The sequence below is a fragment of the Ammospiza nelsoni genome, chromosome 7 (assembly GCF_027579445.1).
Source record: "Ammospiza nelsoni isolate bAmmNel1 chromosome 7, bAmmNel1.pri, whole genome shotgun sequence".
Taxonomy (NCBI): domain Eukaryota; kingdom Metazoa; phylum Chordata; class Aves; order Passeriformes; family Passerellidae; genus Ammospiza; species Ammospiza nelsoni.
In genome coordinates, this window is record NC_080639.1 from 23,797,780 (window position 1) to 23,816,920 (window position 19,141).

Genomic DNA, 19,141 nt, shown 5'->3' on the forward strand with positions numbered 1-19,141 from the left:
ACATTCTGTCTTTACATCTTGCAATTCAAGCACTGAGGTTTTATTTAAAAACTGATTCTAGTGTTTCTTTTATGTGCTCAAGTGCTGAAAAAATAGGGATACAGACTTATACCTCAAGTTCCCCACAGCATTCTGTAAAGAAAATTAAGTACCTCCATTTTGTCTTTCTCATCTGAGGTAATTTAAATAATGTCATGAGAAATATTCACTGAAATATCAATTTACCTATTTTATTCTAAAAACCTTTATTTTGATTATTTTATTAAGGTTTGAACAAGCTTTTATCAACAGCATGATCCGCAGCATGGCAGAATCTGAGAGAACTTATTTTTGGATAGGATTGCAAGACCTTAACAACACGGGAGAATACTTTTGGCTCAGTACAGCAGGCAAGAATCACTCAGTGAGCTACACAAACTGGAACAAGCACCAGCCACGTGAGTAGCATGCTGGTAAAAATATGGAAAGGCTGGAAATGGAAACTGGGAAGGGTGCTCTCTTCTCCACAGCACCAGTGCTTAGCAGGGACTGAAGAGTCCCAGTCCTTTCCTCCCTGCCTGGCCAAGAGAGCAGAGATAAATTTGCATCTGCTGTTGGCTCCACAAGAAGTTGCCCTCCTTACAGACACAGCTGATCTCTGAAATTCTTCTTTTTCCATGAGGTATTTTGCATACATTCCTTTATGAACTGTAATACATTTGTTGCATACATCACATTCTTTAAAGAATGTCAAAACCCAAACCTGATGCTTTCCATGAGCACACTTCTTCATGAGCTTTTCAAGGGCTTCCTGAGACTCCCAGCAAAAGATTCTGAAAAGTAATGAATTTTATTCAGTAATAGTTTGAAATTTGCATTCTATATGAAAAATAGGCCAGAGGTTGCAAAAAACATTTCTGTGAATAACAGTGTGGAGGTTTCTTCTTCTTCCCCTTTAGTTTTATCTTGTTTGTTTCATAGTAATTCTTAGGAAAATGTTCCAAGGAAACAGAAAGTAAAAACATTAAACAGTTGTTCAACCTTTGAAACACAAACCACTAAGCAATATCTGAAAATAGAGACATATTTATAAAGATACTCCATTTCAATAATGGCTCTCTGATTTGGACTCTTTACACTTATTGCTTACTACTGCATTTTGCAAAAGTAATGTTTTTAATTGCAATTCTTCTTGTGCATTTTGTGAGAGGAACTGTTTGTCCTGGTTCATTTTACAAGCTCAAGCCAGCCAAGAGAGGCTTATAAGTTGGCTGCTGACCAAAGAATTTGCTAGTTTTGTAAGTTCATTAAGCTTTTATCCAGAAAGCCATGTCAATAAAACAGCAACTTGACCAAAGAAATGGCAAAGTTCAGATGTTCTATTCTGATATTCAGCACTTATCCCCATGTCTAGGTCATTCTGGAGGATGTGTGGCTATGCGAGGGAAGCACCCTGTTGGTTACTGGGAGGTGAAAAGCTGTAAGAACTTCAAAGCCATGTCATTGTGCAAGCAAAAAGTCAGTTCTTATGAAGAACCTGATCTTACTTTTCAAAAGTATTCAAGTTCTTGCTATTTTGGATGGGAGTCAGAACCTAATCTGCTCAACTGCTACAAGGTACATGTCATACTTGCTTTGAGTTTTTCTGATTCTACATCCGCTTAAGGATATGCTGTTCCTAAAACATTTTTGATGAAGCATTATTTCTTTGACTCAGCAAACAAAAATTTCCTGTTACCGTCCTGCACTGCAGTGGAAAGTGAGAGACAGTAACAAGAATCAGAGCTTTGCTTGAAATTTACCTGGTTTGGTTAGGAAAACCTGTGACTAATATTTGATTTTTATGGGTTTCTGAAAAAACTGCTCTCTAAAACAAGCTAAATTTATGACAATGGTTATTTTATTGCAGATATTTCACAATGAAAAAGTTCTGATGAGAAGAACATGGGATGAAGCAGAAGCGTTATGTCAAGATTTTGGAGCCCATCTTGCTAGTTTTAGCCACATCTATGAAGAAACATTTTTAAACAATCTGTTATATACAATTTTTGATAGGTAAATATATTTTTAACACCAACAAGATTTATCATAATTGTACTAATCTACAATTGACATTATTCCATCCTCTTTGCTAGTGTCCAAAGAAGTCCCTACTCTAACGTGAGCTAAAATTGGGTGAAATGTTTCAGCATAATTTCAATGTGATTCTTTTTGAAGGTGATCTTTGTGGTAAATGTTGAGGAGCTGTTGTTGTCAAGGTGGTGTTTTTGTGAATTAACATTCCTTGTTGAAATGGAGATTCTACTATTTTAATCCTATTTTAAATGTTTTCGTCTTGTAAAACATAATCTAACATTTTAGTGGGAAAGCAAGAGTTTACTTCAAGAATTCTAAAAAGTTAAGAAATGTATTATGGAATAATATATTGAATTGGAGAAGAAATTAATATGTGTATTTGTACTATTGAAAAATTGTTTCTGAAATGGCTGAGGAAAAAGTGCATGAGAAATGTTATTTTCTTTGTTTCTGTTGTAGAACAGAAGAGAGACAGTTCTGGATTGGATTTAATAAAAGAAATGCACTTTCTGGAGGGACGTGGCAGTGGTCTGACAGAACACCTGTAACTATCTGTTTACTCTGTATTTCAGTAACCTTACAAGTCACATCTGAGCATACATTGAATGGAGGCAAAGGTTTTTAGATGTGGGCAGCTGCTGTTAATCATGTCAAAAAGTTGTTAGGTTTCACAGCTAACAACTGTGAAACCTAACTTATTCACTCATTTTTATGAAGAAGCCTGTTACAAATGAGTTGGACAGGGCATTGAGAGAATATGGCTATGGACCCTATTATTTGTATTTTACCATCATAATTTAGGCAGACCTCAGTCCTCTAGTTGTTGCTTAGCTGTTCCTATTTTACACATATGTCTAAATCCTTCCTTTTTCTCCATGGTGAGGTTTTTAAATGCTTTATCTTGGGCTGTCAGTGAAAGTGAATGAATGTGCTGTTTTCAGGTTGTATCTTCATTTTTGGAGGACAAGTATGTTGAAGATGACCCAAGAAGCTGTGGTGTGTTCAAAGTAAACAGAACAGTCTTTCCAGCACACTGCAAAGAAAAGCGTGAATGGATATGCAAAATACCAAAAGGTAGAATGTTAATTATCATGCACTGTCTGTTATACACATTACTTGCAATTCAGAAGAGACAAAGAAAAAAAATACCTAAAAATCTCCTTTTTAGCCACCTCTGGAGTTGTCACTGGTCTTCTGCATGAAATCATGGCAAAGCCAAATGGGTTATTCCACTTAGGTTTGTTGTTCAGTTAACAGATCTAATGTGAACAGTCAATTTAAAAACATATAGCAAGATTACCAGTTAGTTGGAAATACTCATTCAAAGTTGTTATTCATAAAAACTACTGTAAAAGCTTTTTAGTGAGTGTGGCAATTATTTTATTTTATTCCACATTTAACTCCCATTTTCTCCCTGAACAACAATAGCAATATTCTTAATGATTCTTTGTTTGTTTTTGGGGTTTTTTTGCAGGTGTCAAACCAACCAGTCCAAATTGGTACACAGCTGGTATGAAAATATTTTCTTTTTTTCATCTTGAAACAGTATCACATGGACATACAATTTAAGCCTTCGTTAAAAATAAAATAACTAAAATATTCTATGTTGAAAATTTACTCTGTAGGAACTATTTGTTAGAGCTCAAATCTGCCACTGTTATTTAGGAATACCACAGCATCAGATACTGCTCTTGATATTGCTGCAGTCTCAAGGGGTAGAGTATTAGAAAATAAACCAAACTCATAGTTTATTTTTTGTCACACAAATTGATGTGTTAAATATGGTTCTGCTGTTCCTAGTGGTATATTTGTCCTCTGAAATGTGGCTGTAGGCAGACCATGGGGGTAAAAAAATGTGAGACTTGAAATGAGTTTTTTACCTCTGCACGCCACTGACTCTTTTGCTTATTTTCTAGAACTGCCCTGGTCATATTATCAAGGAGCAGAATATCTTTTCCATGTCAGCCCTGCAGAATGGGAAACATGTAAATTTGTCTGTGGCTGGCTTCGTGGTGGATTGGCAATAATAAATTCTTCTGGTGAACAAACCTTTATTCAAAATAAAATAAGGAAGGTAAGAAAAAGCACCCCTTTTAAAAAATAAATCCTCAGGCTATTTTCTGTCTTATCTTTCAGAGAATCTGTCTCCTGTTATTCCAGGCAGAATCTAAAAGACATTTTACTTTACAATGTTCTTTCTGCCTTCATTTCTCATATCTCTCCCTGAAGCCCAATTTAGCGTAAGAAGTTCAATTACATTTCAAATCTGCAGAATCAGCTCTACTACTGAGCATCTGATCAATCTGCCTCACAAGACCCAGGAGGAGCTAAAGCCAGATTCCTATCCCAAAGTTGGGAAGGTAATTGGGGACAAAGAGAAAAGTGTGTTTCATGTGTGGTGTACATCCCTCTCTGCTTCTTCCTCTCTGCCCACCCCTCTCTGCCCATGGGGAGCCATCATGGTTTCTCACATTCAAACAGTGTTTCTGTCCACCGACTTGTATTATGTCTACTGAATTTACCCCCCTTGTGACTATGGATTTTTATATGGGGGAAAAAAGACATTTTCCTCTAAATTTCCTCCTCAGGTTTACACCAGAAATTCTCTTGAACCTTTCTGATGTAACTAGAATACTCTGGTATGAGCCATACATAGTTAATAAATGTTCAGAAAGCATTTTGGAAACATCAAGGATCAGCACTATGTTACTGCTTAAAGGAAATATTTGCTATTGTTTAGTTTTAGGAATTGGGGGAAAACAAATTATGGTCTAACATAGCATGACAGTCTTTTCAAACCACATAGGCTGTAAATTCTTGGGTTATAGAAGACAGATCAGCAATCCTGTGGAAATTCGGGAGCTAAATCATTCTCTACTCAAGTGAATAATCCCACTGAAGTTACATGAATTAACATGGATAGGATTTAGCACCTGTTCTTCCCATTGGAACCCAATGGAGATGCTACTTGAATACACAGTCTGACTTCAGGAGTTTGTTAATGCATTGGTAGAAGGGCAACAACATCAACAACATCTAAACACATTGCAAACCATTTCTTTTATAGCTCTCTACTACTGATGTTCACTGGTGGATTGGGTTGCACGCAGAAAACCTCAGTGAGGAGTTTCGGTAAGGACTCGTGTGTGCCACAGTGCTGTGAGCTGTGCTTGGCATGCCCTCTCCCACTGTGATGGGCCAAACCAGTTTGGTGACTGAGGGATATTCAAGAGACAATTTCAATTCTCATGTAAATATCATTCAGGATAATATTGCTCTTAATTTATCTCCACATTGCAGAATTCCTTCTGGCAAGGTTGTAAAAGACATTTATGTTGACCTTGGTCACGGTGGTTGTTTGTTTATTTTCTTCTCCCTTGCATCTCCTTTTGAACCCTTTGATGGAGGGTGTGAATTTAGGTAAGGATAGGACAAAGGAAAAAGTGAAACTTTTATTCTTAACATTTCTGTGCAGCTGGAGAGATGAATCACCAGTAACATACCAGAACTGGGATGAAGGGAGGGAAAGAGATCTGCAGAGACCAGGGAAAAGATGTGGCTTCATTTCATCACAAACAGGTTTCTTTTCTATTTCCTTTTGCTGCAGTAATTGTAACTTTATTCTATTGTTGGCCAAAGGGTTTCTGTTTTTTTCATTGCTTTTGAGAAATGCAATCCATATTAAAGTCCTGCTCCGTAGTTACAATTTGCGTGACTGCTTCTGTGATTAAGAAAAGAATAATGAAATATCATTAACATGCTCAGAGCCTAGGTTTTAGGTTTTAAAAGTATATTAATATTTACAGCTCTCTAATGTCAAAATACAAAGATTCCAGTGATATTGATACTTCAGTTTTAATTGGGCGTTTATGTGGAACAGCAATAATGTTAATGCATTGCTGGTGTTCACAGTTTTCTCAGAACCAAAAGACCCACATGGACTTAGCGACAATTTTTCCTACATCTATCAACTGTTTTTCTATCAGCACATGACTTTCAGTACTCAGGTTTCTATGTTATTTTTGATCCTATAGCCAATCTGCTGAGGGATTTTGGGTGCCATAATTTTGGTGCTAGCCTTTCAATCATGGCAAAGTTCTGTATTTTACTAGGGTATTTAAAAAAAGTCACAGTACTGCTGGTTTAGTGACTTCTGTCATTTTCCAGTGTCTGTTTTCTGATGATCTGCAAGTCATATGATAAAGTAAACAGGTCAGGTTCCAAGGAAAATAAAAATAGCCAGCTTTGTATTTGTGAGAAGAGCTGAAAAAGATTAATGCAGCTGCAGTGTTGTAATCCCAGGCTCGAAAGTCAAAACTGAAAAAACATAAAACCTTCTTTTTTTCCACAGATATTGGGGTTTTGATTCATGACTTATGAATGTTTGAGTTTGCCATTGCCATATTAGCATCAGATAAAAGGAAGAGACGCCCACCCTCCCCCCTCAGCTGGCCAAAGGGGCTGGCCATAAATTTGTTGAGTTTCTGAAAAGTATGTTTTCCTCCTAAGCAGGCCAGCATTTCATATCATCACTTGGATCTTGCCAAAAACTTTCAATGTAAGGAAGTCAAACTATTTTATCTGGAAGGCATCTCTTTTTTTTTTTTTAATAAATAGTTTTATAGTCACATGTTATATGACTCAGTGTAGACGAATTGGTTTTACTTGACAAAATTAAACTGGAAATAAAAGGATGTGCCCATGAACCATCAATCCATTGTAATGCAGTATGTCCAAATGTATTTGATGTAGAATGTCTTTTTACTCAGATAATAAACAATATCCAAGGTATCTAAAAAAACCCCTTTCCAATTCTCAAACCAACATTGAACTGTGATTTTTCTTTTTGCTCAGGACTCTGGGGTGATGAAAACTGTACTGTTTCTCTTCCCTGCATTTGTAAACGTAACATCCCAAAGAAGATAGAGAAGGAGATTCCAAAAGACCCGAACCAACAAGGAGCATGTCCCAAAGGCTGGTTGCACTTCGGATTCAAAGTAAAACCTTTTTTTATGCTGTTTTGTTGTTCAAAATGCATTCCATATGGAGGACAGAAATCATACTTGAGGATTACTTAATATTTGAAGATTTTCTTGCTTTTTGAAAGCAGAGCTTTTAGGTTGATAGGAACTGACAGAGTGACACTAAGATTTATTGTTGTTAAATAGCTGCACGCAACTTTAAGAAGTTGTCTTAACAAGGTGTTAAAAATTTTACTTTAGTTTCAGGGAGTAAATACTCATGTATGCAAAAGCTATGCAATTGTATTTGTGCCTTTACCATAAAAAGCCTGCTCCATCCTCTCTTTTCCACGTATGACAATTTCAAGTGTCTTTTATGATCTCAAAAGAGGTCTCTAACCCCTTGATGTGCTAAATGAATCCCTAATTGCTGCTGTCCTCTGAAACATGATGTTTCAAATGGCCTTCATTAAAGGTAATTATAAGCCAAAGTGAATTTGCAATTGAGGGTCAAAAGGTAACTATTTCATCTGGCTTCTCTTAAATGCCTAAGTTCCTTATTAGCAACATGCATCGGGGTGCCTGAATTTATCCCAGTGCTCACTGCAGTGACTGCAAGGGTAAATTTAACCTCAGTTGTTTGCCTTGAAACAACTGATTTGAATGCAGTCCAGATCACAGCTGGAAACTAACACTGAGTGTGCTGGAGATGTCCATGGCAGGACAGAAAGCAGTGAAATATTTAACATTCAGTAACAGCATGTGAAATGTTTTAGTGACACTCTTAGTGATTGATAAATGGCTGGAAGAGAGCAAACAAAGCAAGTTTGTTTGTTTGGTTGGTTTTGTTTTTTCAAACAGTGCTTTTTAATACAAATTCCAAAGGATCCAGAACATCTGAGAAACTGGTACTCTGCACAGGCATTCTGCAGTAACTATGATGGGTCACTTGCTATTCTGGAAGATGAACTGGAGCAAGGTAGAGTGCTGGAAATATTGTTAAATAAATAACACATCATCTTAATTAGGATGTTGTAGTAAAGTTTAATCTTGGATACAGATTTAGGAAAGAAGATTGTTCAGCTCTTACCCATGGTTCCACTGCTTTAAACACATTAATGTTTCTCAGTTTGCCAAAATTTAAAGGTTCACTGAGATATATGACAGGTACATTTTAAGGAATAATTGCAAATTCTTTTGTGCTTACCTTGTTTTAAAAATACTCCCCAAAATGGAATACCCATTTGAAAATTTGCAGGTTAAAATTTCTACCTTATTGTCTCATTTTTGTCTTTCAGTAGTACTTAAAATCTTATCTGTAGTATAGCACCAGGCTGGAACTATCAGAGAAATAAATGCCAGCAAATTTGAAAATATTTATGAACAAAAACCTGTGGTTGAATTTCACACACACTTGTAAAACCACTTATTTGGATGTGGGAGGAATCTCACTGGCTATCTCTAGTTAAGAAATCTTCAGCTAAAACTGGGAAAAGCTTCTTCAGCTGGACTGTATAGTGGTTGGACTGGTATTATTAGCTAATGGAGTAGATCCTAACCCAATTTAAATTAAGCAATTTAAATTTATGGTAAGATGATACTGAAATGCCACTCTAGTCTTATTTTCTGGTAACTGTGTAACATCATTGATTGGAAATTATTTTTTCAATGCTTTAGTGTGTGTTGTAAGAGAATTCATCTATCCCTAAATTCTTACTGGTCTATTTTATTTCATTTCTCTTTCATTTTGAAGCTTTCATAACAATGAATCTATATGGGTGGAAAACGAGTGTTTGGATTGGTTTCCAGAGTGACGATTATGAAAAATGGTTGAATCAAAATCCTCAGATGTATTCTAACTGGTCACCAGTTGAACTAGTGGATGTGAGTATTTTCAGGGGGTTGTGATAGTGAGAAGTTGGTTTTATCCATAAAGGTCATGAATTCCATAAGACAGGGCCAAAGTTGTTACAGCAGTTTAGGCTGCTCTTAATTTTTGCAGCTTCGAAGAACTGTGGGTACAGATTTACAGGCACAACTAGAAGTAGCAAACAAGGCCCTGTTGAGACAGACATTCACTTAATTTGTGGCTCTACTCACATTCTCTTGCAGCTGGTTTTAAGCAGCAAACTTGGAATCATGTGGTTAGTATTACATGCTTGGTCTGAGCAAAGTTGAGGAACAAGATTATTAATTTCCTATTTTAATACATTGTTTTACAACATGTTGGTCCCAATTGGGGTTAGCATTTTGGATTGTTCACTGAAAGCTTGTGGCTTTTTAATTATGAGTTTATTGTTTCAAATTGTATTTATGGGACTGTTCATTGTTCTACCTCAATGTTTGTTACAGAGACTTTGAGATAGTTATTCTCTTAAATTTAATTTAGTAATGCTGTATTGTTTTGCATGGTGTATATTTAAATTAATATAAGGTTCTGTGTTGATTGCAGAGACAGCATTTTAACATTCAAGATCAACTTCCCCTGTGTACATTGGTATCAAATAGCCCTAATTTTTATTTTACGGGAAAATGGTACTTAGAAAACTGCCAGAAAAATTATGGTTTTGTCTGCCAAAAGACTCAGGGTAAGATTTTGTCTTGCTTTGCTTCTGTTCTTTTTTCTTACTATATGGAATTTGTCTTACTGTGTTTTTATCTAGAAGCAGCTTTTTGTAAGTGTCTCTAAAACAAGGAACATAAAAGATTTCTAAGACAGTTTGATATTTAGACAGATTAGCTCTACACTATTTAATAAATCAGTAGCTGGGATGTAGAAGTAATTGCTAAAAAACATTCTGTTATTAACTTCTCCTACCTTTGAGCATTCTGTAGTGTATCTTTGAATCGAAAATAGAGATGAAACTTCATATTTTCTCTCATGGCTGCAGAGTAACCAAAAGGCTAAACGGAGGATGAATTTGATGAAAATATGATTTAGGGTAGGGGGTTGTAACTTGCAATGTTAGATCAGAAGAGACTGTAGCAAATACATTTTTCTGAACATTGTGGATCTGACTGGTGGATCAAGCTTATTGAATAGAGCTTGGCTTCTGTTTTCTAGTACCACACTTCTCTAATTCTGGTACCATAAAGTTCCCTTGCAGGAAGCATGAAGTGTTTGGGAGGAACAGGGTTAGTGTTGGGGAGGAACAGGGTTTGTTGTGTTTCCCCAAGCCACATTCTGGTGCTGCCTCTGGGCTGGGGGCCATGGGCAGCTCTGGGGCCCCATCCCAGGTGCCAGGGCAGCCCCTCTGCCAGCAGGACACTGCCAGGACACAGCACCCAAACTGGGCAGCAGCACTCTGGTGACCCTGGGGCGAAGGGAGGGCTGGCGTCTGAGCCTGCGCGGAGTCTCCTTGGCAGCTGCCTCTACTGCAGGGAGGTTTTCTATGGCTCAGCTCTGTATTGTATTATCACCTCTACATTTAACCCTAAAATGCAGAGACAACACTCTGCTGCTGCTGCTGCCTGGGAGGGGAGGCACAGCCAGCTGGGAAGCAGAACAAGTACCAGCTTTGGGCAGGCTTACGTGTCACTCATAGCTGGATTTTACATCATTGATTGGGATCTACAGTTGTGGGAAGGGCTGGAGTGATCCTGTACCTGGTGCAGAAAAAATAAATAAATGTGCTTTCCTGCTGGCTTGTTTCAGTTACATCCCAAGCTTTTGTATTTTAACCCCTTGCTGCTGCCTGAGACAGATGGAGGAGGGGTGGAAAGGCAGGAAAGAAAACAGTTGTCTTATGGTGGCCAGGATTCTGGCAAAGGTTTGGGCTGCAGTGGGTGCTCAGGGTCCTACCCACCTTTCTCAGCTGTGTCACTGAAAGTCAGGAATAAAACTCTCCAACACTGTTATTTCAGTGTTAGAAAGCTGGATTATTTTATTTCGGTGCCAGGCGTGCAGGGAAGATCTGCTCTATTCCATGCCCTGCAGCCAGCCAACAGACTAGTTGAAATCTGTGAAACTTATACATATTCATTACATTTCCCCAAACTCATACATATATGCTAAATGTTCTGTGAATTCTTTTGCATATTTAAATCACTTCTTGGAGCTTATATTATGTTACATTAGAGTGGGGGTCTTTTGAGGGTCTCTGGTGGCCATTTGGGGAACATCCCATTCCTCTAACTATCTTTTTTTGGTCATAGCCCTCCAAAAAAGTTTATTTTCTTGGAATGAATCCCAGGGATGTGGGCTGGTCAAGATACACCTTCATATGTCAGATGACCACTTGCCCATTAAGCACTGTTGGTTAAAGGTAAAGGAATTCACAAGGTTCAGACACTTTTTGTTATAATTGAAGATTTTCCCAGCAGGGCAGTGGATCTGAGAGTGGCCCATGGGCCTGGCTGTAATGCAGCTCAGCACTGCCCCATGCACAGCAGAGTGCTCCTGGGTTAAGTGGACCATCCTCCCTCCCCAGTGGGACACCCGTGGCACTTTCCCAAACCATCAGACAGTTCAGTTTGCTAATTCAGCAGAAAATTTCCATATATTTTTGCTTCCTACTTTTTTAATTTATTTTCCTCTAATTACTGTCATTTTCTGCAGTTTTTTACAGGCTGTGTCAGGTTTGTGCGGGGTCAGGCAAACACCAGACCAAGGAATTTGCAGCAGGAAGAGCCGAGAAACAGGGAAGGGAGTAGTGAGACAGCCTCTTGCTGGCAGTAGTGAACTGCTAAATTTGCTCAAGTGTCCAAACAGATGTGTCAGTTCCTGGAAAGATGAGCTGGTGCTTTGCTTCTGCCATCCTGCCTGCATTCCATTTCCCCTTTTTTGAATTATTTTCTGAAGGAGGCTAAAACAAAAGAAAGCAGCAGTGGATTTGAACTGAGCTCTCTTTTTAAATTTCACAGTGCCTTCCTAAAACCAAGGAGTTTTCAATTTTTTTATTTGTTTGTAACAATAGTCCTGTTTATTTTAGAAGCTACTCAGCTATGATCAAGTTGTCTGTTTTAAAAATAAGTTCTTTTTCTTTCCTGTTTGTAACAGACACATCCAGACATCTCATCAATGCATCCGATATGTATCCTGTGCCAGATACTTTAGAATATGGAAACAGAATGTATAAAATAATAAGTGGGAATTTTACATGGTCTTCAGCATTGCAAGCCTGCATGGCAAACAGTGCAGAGCTGGTGAGCATTACAGACCAGTACCACCAGGCCTTCCTCACCATCATCATCAACCGCCTGGGATACAGCCACTGGATCGGGCTCTTCACTTCCGACGTACGTAGGAGGCTCCCAGCAGTCAGTGGGATGCTGCAAAGGAGATTTTCCAGTAACAAACTAGTGAGCTGTGGCATTGATTTGAAGTCACAGAAAGTTTGCATCTAGAGATGAAACTCTGGAAAATTTGAGCCTTAAACTTTGTATTTTTTTTTTCTTTTAACATAACGTGTAAGTCCCAGTGACAGCCAGTTTGGTACAACAACTACTGAAAACTAAAAGCCACAGATAACTTTTAAAAACATGGAGGGAAAACATATCTTGTAATGTTGACATTGAAATTTCATTATTTCATTCACAGTAGCCCAGTGGCCCAAATAACTGCTTGCTGCAAACAGAAAATTAGATGTAGTTTGTAGTCTCCCAAAAGTGAGTTGGGAGGATCCTTGGCTCTGCCTTTTCTTCATCCTTGCTGGGCCTTTAGGAAATTAAGACATTCTGTAATTCTGGTGAGGATGCTACCAAAAGAAGATTAATTTGTGTTGTGCTGAATTATATCAGAAAAATAACCTGACTTTTTTTTTTGGCAGAATGGGCTTAATTTTGAATGGTCAGATGGGACCAGGTCTTTGTTTACCTCCTGGGAGGACGACGAGTCCCAGGCCTTGGGCAGCTGTGTTTACATTGATACTTCAGGGCACTGGAAAAGTGCAAATTGTGAACAACTTCTGCAAGGAGCAGTTTGCCATGTGCCATCCAGTAAGTCTTTCAAGGTTTATATTGAGTCTTTGCATCTGCAAGTGTGTGTACTGACAGTGGAAATATGTGAAAGGAAGTTCATTGGTTAGAGGTTAAGCAATGTAAAGCAAGGCTGACTATTACTTAAAACTGAAGTGTATTTCTCTGTATTTCCTATTTGTGAAACCATTTTTTTCCAATAAAATATTGGCCATCAGGTCTGATCTGTAGGAGAATGGGAAGAGAACTTTCATAATAGAAAAGAAACAGGAAAATTACCTACTCTGTCTCTTCAGTGAACACTATATTATCTATGAAAAAATAGGATTGCTAATGACCTAGCTTGAATGGCAATAAATCCACTTTGCTGAAATTAACTGTGGGATGGGAGAAGGGAAGTATTTAGAGCAAAGTGAAAAATTTATCATATCTTCGCTGATCAACACATCAAAGACTGTGCAATTTTTTTTTAGTAAAGGTGAGAATATTTTTCTGTATCCTAAAATAAGTTGTATTTCCTGTAATGCTCTGTCAGACATCTGGTGTTCAGTAAAATCCAGAATTCAGGTATGGAACTCCATTCAGTGCCAGACTCCAGGGTCTTGTGGCAGCATCCAATTCTTCAAGTAGTTCCCATTCAGTGGTGTTTGTCATGTGGGCCCCTGGTTAGCTCATGCACATCACTATCAGATTGTCCTGATCCTGCTGTTGTGATCCAGCAAGGTTTTTTGATTAGAAGTAAAACCAGCTGTACTCATTTAATACAAATGTATGCAACTGCTAGATTTTCACTTTGAAAAAATAGAGGCATAACACAATAACATGCTATTAGCATTACTCCAAAACAGTGTGTGGAATGTTATATTAATGTGTATTTTGTTGTGCCAATAAAGCTGTGCTGTTACTTCTATCACAGAAAAGAAACTCAATGCCTATAAAGGCTTATGTTCAGAAAAAACTGTACCCTGGATCAAATTCAAAAACAGTTGCTACAGCTTTTCCACAGTTCTTCAGGGCATGAGTTTTGATACAGCATATGAGGTCTGCAAAAATCAAGGTAAGTGATTGTTTTGTAACTACCAAATGTCATTGTGATATCTTAAATCAATATTTATTTTCTGAAATGACTGAAATCATGGCATATGTTTTCTCTGATTCAAGATAATGTTAGTGGAGCTCATAAGCCAACTATGAAATTGGAGGCAGCATGCATCAAGAAAATGTTCCTTTCTGTGTGAAAATACTGGTTTCTACAATAAAACATAATATGAACATTTTTCTTTTCAAATTTGTTTTAAAGTTATGTGAGAACAGTTTTGTATCTGCTTGAGCATTTTCACAATTATTACAAATTTAAGAACTTGTAATGTATAACCAGACTTTTCAAGCTCTTTAATTAAGACTCATAATGTTAACTTTTTGAAGTGCAATGTTTTAATGGCATAGATTGCTTGAAAATTTGTTCTATGTTTAATGTGAAGGATCAGATCTTCTGACTATTCAAGATGAAGATGAAAATGCCTTCATTTTGGAAGAATTACACAGCTTTGGCTATTCTGTACAAATGGTTTGGTTGAACATTCTGCTTGTTACAGACAGTAAGTTTGGGGAAGAATAGAATTGCATGTAAGAACCTGGTTTGGGTTTTGGTTATTTTCCAAAAACCATTTTCAATAACCATTTTTCAAAACACTTTAGTCTTTTGAGATTTTTTTCGTTGATTTGTGCCTGTTAATAATGTAGTAAAAACAGTGAGGCTTTCTACAATAGTTACCAGTATTCTGATATGCATACATGCATGTAAATGCCTTCTTTTCCTTCTTAAAGATACACTGCAGACTGTCTTCTGTGTTAGCTACATAGAATGATTTTTAAATCCTTCAAGAGAAGAAAGTAACACAGTGGCCAAACAGAAAAAATCCTGGTATTCTGTAATACTGTATTTTTCATGTTGTGAGTGTAAATCTGACTGAAAAAGAAATATTTATCAAAATACTATTCTATTTTGTAATAATTTTTGACTTCTACCCATAGATGAGACAATCTCCTGGTTTGATGGTTCTCCTTTAAATTATTCCAACTGGGGCATCAGAGAACCTGAATTTGATAATCTCAAAGGAAATTTCTGCATCAGCTTGAGGACCACAGATGGAGTCTGGCAATTATCTCCATGCAGAGAAAAAAAGGGTTTTGTATGTAAAATGGATGCAGGTATGTGCTTCCATAAGAGAAGGCAATTCTGTCCTTATAACCATTGTTTTACTTGTTGCTTGCTTACTTGGTGTCAATTTTCATCTCATTAATCCTGTCCCTTGGCACTGGGGAGAAAAATACCTCTAAAAGCCCCAGGCAGCTGGGGTGACCTCTGTTTGGGGAGCACAGGCAGCCCCTGCCAGCTGCAGGAGCCTTCCTGTGACATCGGGGTGACCTCCACAGCCCCGTGGGGAGGGCAGCTCCAGCCTGGGAGAGCTGTGCAGGCCCCACAGCAGCAGGAGTGTGGGTCTGTGAGAGAGCTCAGGAGATTCCAGAGCCCACACCAAATCCCTCAGTCACTGCAGGACCCTCTAACCAGGCTGATCTGCCTCTGCGTGGCTCTGTCCATGAATTTGTGCTTTAAAAAGTGGGTAAATACTGCTGCTCATCCTTGCACTAATGCCAATTAATATATTCCACCATATTAAAGGGATTTTAAAATGGATACTGAGAAGACAATCTACCTAAAACCAACAAAAATAGTCTGTTCTTTGTTTAATTTGGTTCATGTCAATGTTATTCCAATTGGCCAAGTTAAACATAATCTAGTATGTTATTTAAAGTGAATATGCATAATAACATTGGTGGGTCATTTTGTGACTGTTCTGATTTTTATTTCAGATATTGATGCAACAGAATCCTCTGAAAAAGGTAAATTCTGTACTTTTTAAAATAAGGAATAATACACATTTTGAGCTGATATTTTGTGAGACAATATTTTTTCACTGTTAAACTTGTAATTTGAAATATGTGACATAAGGAGTAGTAATGTTTTCCTTAAAAGAGCTATATGTTTATATTTCAAATTCCTTATTATTCTAAATATATTTACTTAATAGCAGTTTCTGTTCTTCCCTTTCAGCATCATACAGTGGGCTTGTAGCTCTGGCTGTTCTTGTGACATTGGTGATGTTGGCTGCCATTTCCATTTTCCTGTGGTGCCTGCACAAAGAGAACAACCAACTCTTCCGCAGGATACTGTGGGTCAGAAACGCCTATTTGCCACAGATTAATGCTGATAGTCCTGGTCTGGAAGAAAGCATCCTCATTTCTGACTTTGAGAGAAGTGAAAACAATTGATTGGTCAGAAGTAGCAAGTGGTCTTGTCTTCCATGTGAAACTTCACAACCTACAGTGGTTTTCTCATTCTTAGAGAGCCCATATCCTGAGGAACCCTCCTGGCCATCAGTATCAATGCTGGAGGAGCTCCCTACCCTGGAGAGCTTTTGCTCTGTGGCAGGATGAGGTGAGGATGCAAGGCAGAGCCATGGAGAAATGTTCTTCTCTGAGACAAGACAGGAATTGAAAATACTCACAGACCATAAAGTTCCAACCACTCACTTGGAGCATAAATGCTTAAGGTCCCAGAGCAGTGAACATTTTCATGCAACTTTTTCCTTTGGGAATGTTTGGGCCTTTGTGTTTTGTTTTTATATTTTGCAGAACCTGCTTATGAGCTAGCGTTAAAGTTTGGCCTTGAATTTAGGAACTCTGAAATATATTCCAAGGATTATGGGGAAGACTTTTTTTCTGCAAAATGAACAGTTATTTTTCAGACAATAGATTCTTGCCACAATGATTTCCAAGCTTGCAGGGAGATTAAGTCACTCTTGACTTGGGACGGACTGCCAGAGTTTTGGTAGTTTGTCTTGTGATGCCTAGTCCATGTTATAAAATAAATTAGTCTAAGATATAATCATCATTCTGAACTTATTATATTAATTAGAGATGCATCCAGCATCCTATTCCAGATTTAGCTATTTCATCTCTCACCTAGATTATTTCAGACATGGAATCCCATCAGCCTTCATTAAAAATATTTTTGGGCAATATCTGTTTGAAGAAAAACCCCTGTTATAAATCTTTCTGAAGGTATGGAGCAAATGACCTTACTGTTCACCTGCAGTGTTCCTGTGAGCACTATTCATGGACACACTGCTGAGACCCTGCTCTCCAAAGCTAGGGGTGACATGTGGGGGAGCCACACTGCTGCTCCCCAAGGGTGCTAGTCCTCTGTGCCTGTGTAGCAGACACTTTCCCTTTCACTGTTCATACCAAGGTGCTAAGGAAGAAGATGAATTTTGCTGACCCCTTGCTCTGTTGATGATTGTGAAGGAGCCAGCTCAGGTCTCTTTTCTATCTCAGTTCCAGCAGCCCAGGACAGAAATGTTTACTCTCCTTGGGATTTCCACCAATCCAACCAGTCCTCCATACACTCTCTGAAAACACCTGGGAGCTTTTTTATTTTTTATTTTTATTGCAGGGTGGAAAAACAAATGCATAGCGATGGTTACTTCACAATGGATTTAGTGTCATTTCCTCCATCTCTAAAAACTGCTGCAAAGGGCTGCATTTGTTGTTCTATTTCTCAATTTCCTTGTTTTAAGGTGATTCATTCTAAAAGTTTTGCAAGAGCCCTGAGATGGAGGTATGTTCCTCAGACTAAAACAAGCAGCTAAGACCAAATGAAATATTTTTACACAATATTTGTGCACATGCACAGGAATGTATGAATGCCTTTAACCTAGATTTTGCATGGCCAAAAATTGCCTGTTCATGCCATAATTATATGTAGGGCTATTTTTAAAAATTATTTCATACATAAAATATTTCTGTGCTGGTTTGCAGAATTGGTTTGCTCTTTTTGGTGACTTCTAAGGTTGTAGCTATCACAAGTTCTTAATCTCAAATTTTTCTATCATATAAAATATAAATAGCTTTTCTGTGTACATTCTATCTAGCAGTTTGACCCCATACATTAGTCTTGAGTAATATTTTTAAGTTTTGGTTTCGTCCTCTAGATTTATCTATTGTTTTTATTTGCAGTCCATTATTAGAGTTTATGGACTGCAACTTTTAAGTAAAATTGCCAGCTAATCTGTTGTTTATATGTATTACCTGTGATAGCTTTTTACCACCAAAAGAAAAAGAAAAAAGCTTATGAACTCTTCTTTCCCCATAACTATTTCACCTATTCAAACTACAGCTGGAGGAACTTAAACCAGTAAACCCCCTCCATCACATTCACTGAGAAGTGTGTAAATCTGCCTTCTTACAGTGCAGCAAGCAGAGTGGCTTGCAGGGTGGTTTTTGCTTGCAGGACTAAGCTGTGCTATCTCTGGGGACATGTGTTTATTGGGCTGCAATGCTGTTGATAGTTATACAGACTCTGGTCAGATTTTGATGTGGTTAATTAAATTGTATTTTTTCACAAAACTTGACATAGATGTTTTATCAATTTTCCTTGAGGTATGTTTTATTCCTTAAAATATACCTGAAGGGTAATGGCATAATCAATAAACCTAAACTCAAAATAGTGATTGTTGATTAACATGGATGTAGATGAACTTGTATTAAAGAAAAAAGTTGAAACAGTGTTTTCTTCCTACTTTGGAAGGAACAGATCCTTGGATATTTATTTTTAAATCTTTCATCATTTAACTTTTTTATAACTGCAGATATTATTCACTCAAAAATGTAATCAGTGATTGCTTTCTAGTCTTCCTACTGGATTTTGTTATCAATGGCTTTCAATTGTTTTCCCTTAATCAGAGGTCTCTTATACTGTCCCTGATCAGAGTGTGTGGTGACTGAGGTTTTGTTGGTGTCCTTAATGACATTGGCTATGAGATTCACTGTATTATTTCAACTGGAAAATTAAAGCGTGACTGACAGTTGTCCGTGCTGTAATTTGTCTTGAATCTCTCCCCAGCTTGACTAAGAAGAGAGGCTCTAGTGTCTCATGAGAGCAGTGCCCAGGCTTTGCCCTGGCTCATCCTGTGTGAGGACAGCTGGCTCCAGCCTCCTTTCAGACTAGACCTGGGCACTGCCCACCATCTCCACACTCAGGGTGGTCTGAGCATTTCCCAGGGCATGGATGAGGATGCCCCAGAACGTGTGTGTAAGAGGTGCTGGAAGGAGGTGGGAGCCAGAGCACCAACAGTAAGGATGGTGGA

General features: G+C 37.9%; 1 protein-coding gene across 1 annotated transcript in view; it reads left to right on the top strand.

Annotated features, from left to right (window-relative positions):
- Positions 1-18,862, top strand: part of PLA2R1 (phospholipase A2 receptor 1) — a 35,783-nt gene extending 16,921 nt beyond the window's left edge. Inside the window, exons 11-30 of the mRNA XM_059475958.1 lie at positions 268-437; positions 1,394-1,596; positions 1,889-2,034; positions 2,515-2,599; positions 2,997-3,129; positions 3,530-3,565; positions 3,972-4,129; positions 5,123-5,187; positions 5,531-5,634; positions 6,910-7,052; positions 7,878-7,995; positions 8,770-8,900; positions 9,469-9,604; positions 12,016-12,254; positions 12,785-12,953; positions 13,849-13,989; positions 14,414-14,530; positions 14,967-15,143; positions 15,807-15,836; positions 16,048-18,862. Coding sequence (XP_059331941.1) covers positions 268-437; positions 1,394-1,596; positions 1,889-2,034; positions 2,515-2,599; positions 2,997-3,129; positions 3,530-3,565; positions 3,972-4,129; positions 5,123-5,187; positions 5,531-5,634; positions 6,910-7,052; positions 7,878-7,995; positions 8,770-8,900; positions 9,469-9,604; positions 12,016-12,254; positions 12,785-12,953; positions 13,849-13,989; positions 14,414-14,530; positions 14,967-15,143; positions 15,807-15,836; positions 16,048-16,265 — 2,719 coding nt within the window. The 3' untranslated portion in view covers positions 16,266-18,862. The remainder of the gene's footprint in view (positions 1-267; positions 438-1,393; positions 1,597-1,888; positions 2,035-2,514; positions 2,600-2,996; positions 3,130-3,529; positions 3,566-3,971; positions 4,130-5,122; positions 5,188-5,530; positions 5,635-6,909; positions 7,053-7,877; positions 7,996-8,769; positions 8,901-9,468; positions 9,605-12,015; positions 12,255-12,784; positions 12,954-13,848; positions 13,990-14,413; positions 14,531-14,966; positions 15,144-15,806; positions 15,837-16,047) is intronic.
- Positions 18,863-19,141: the final 279 nt, after the last annotated feature.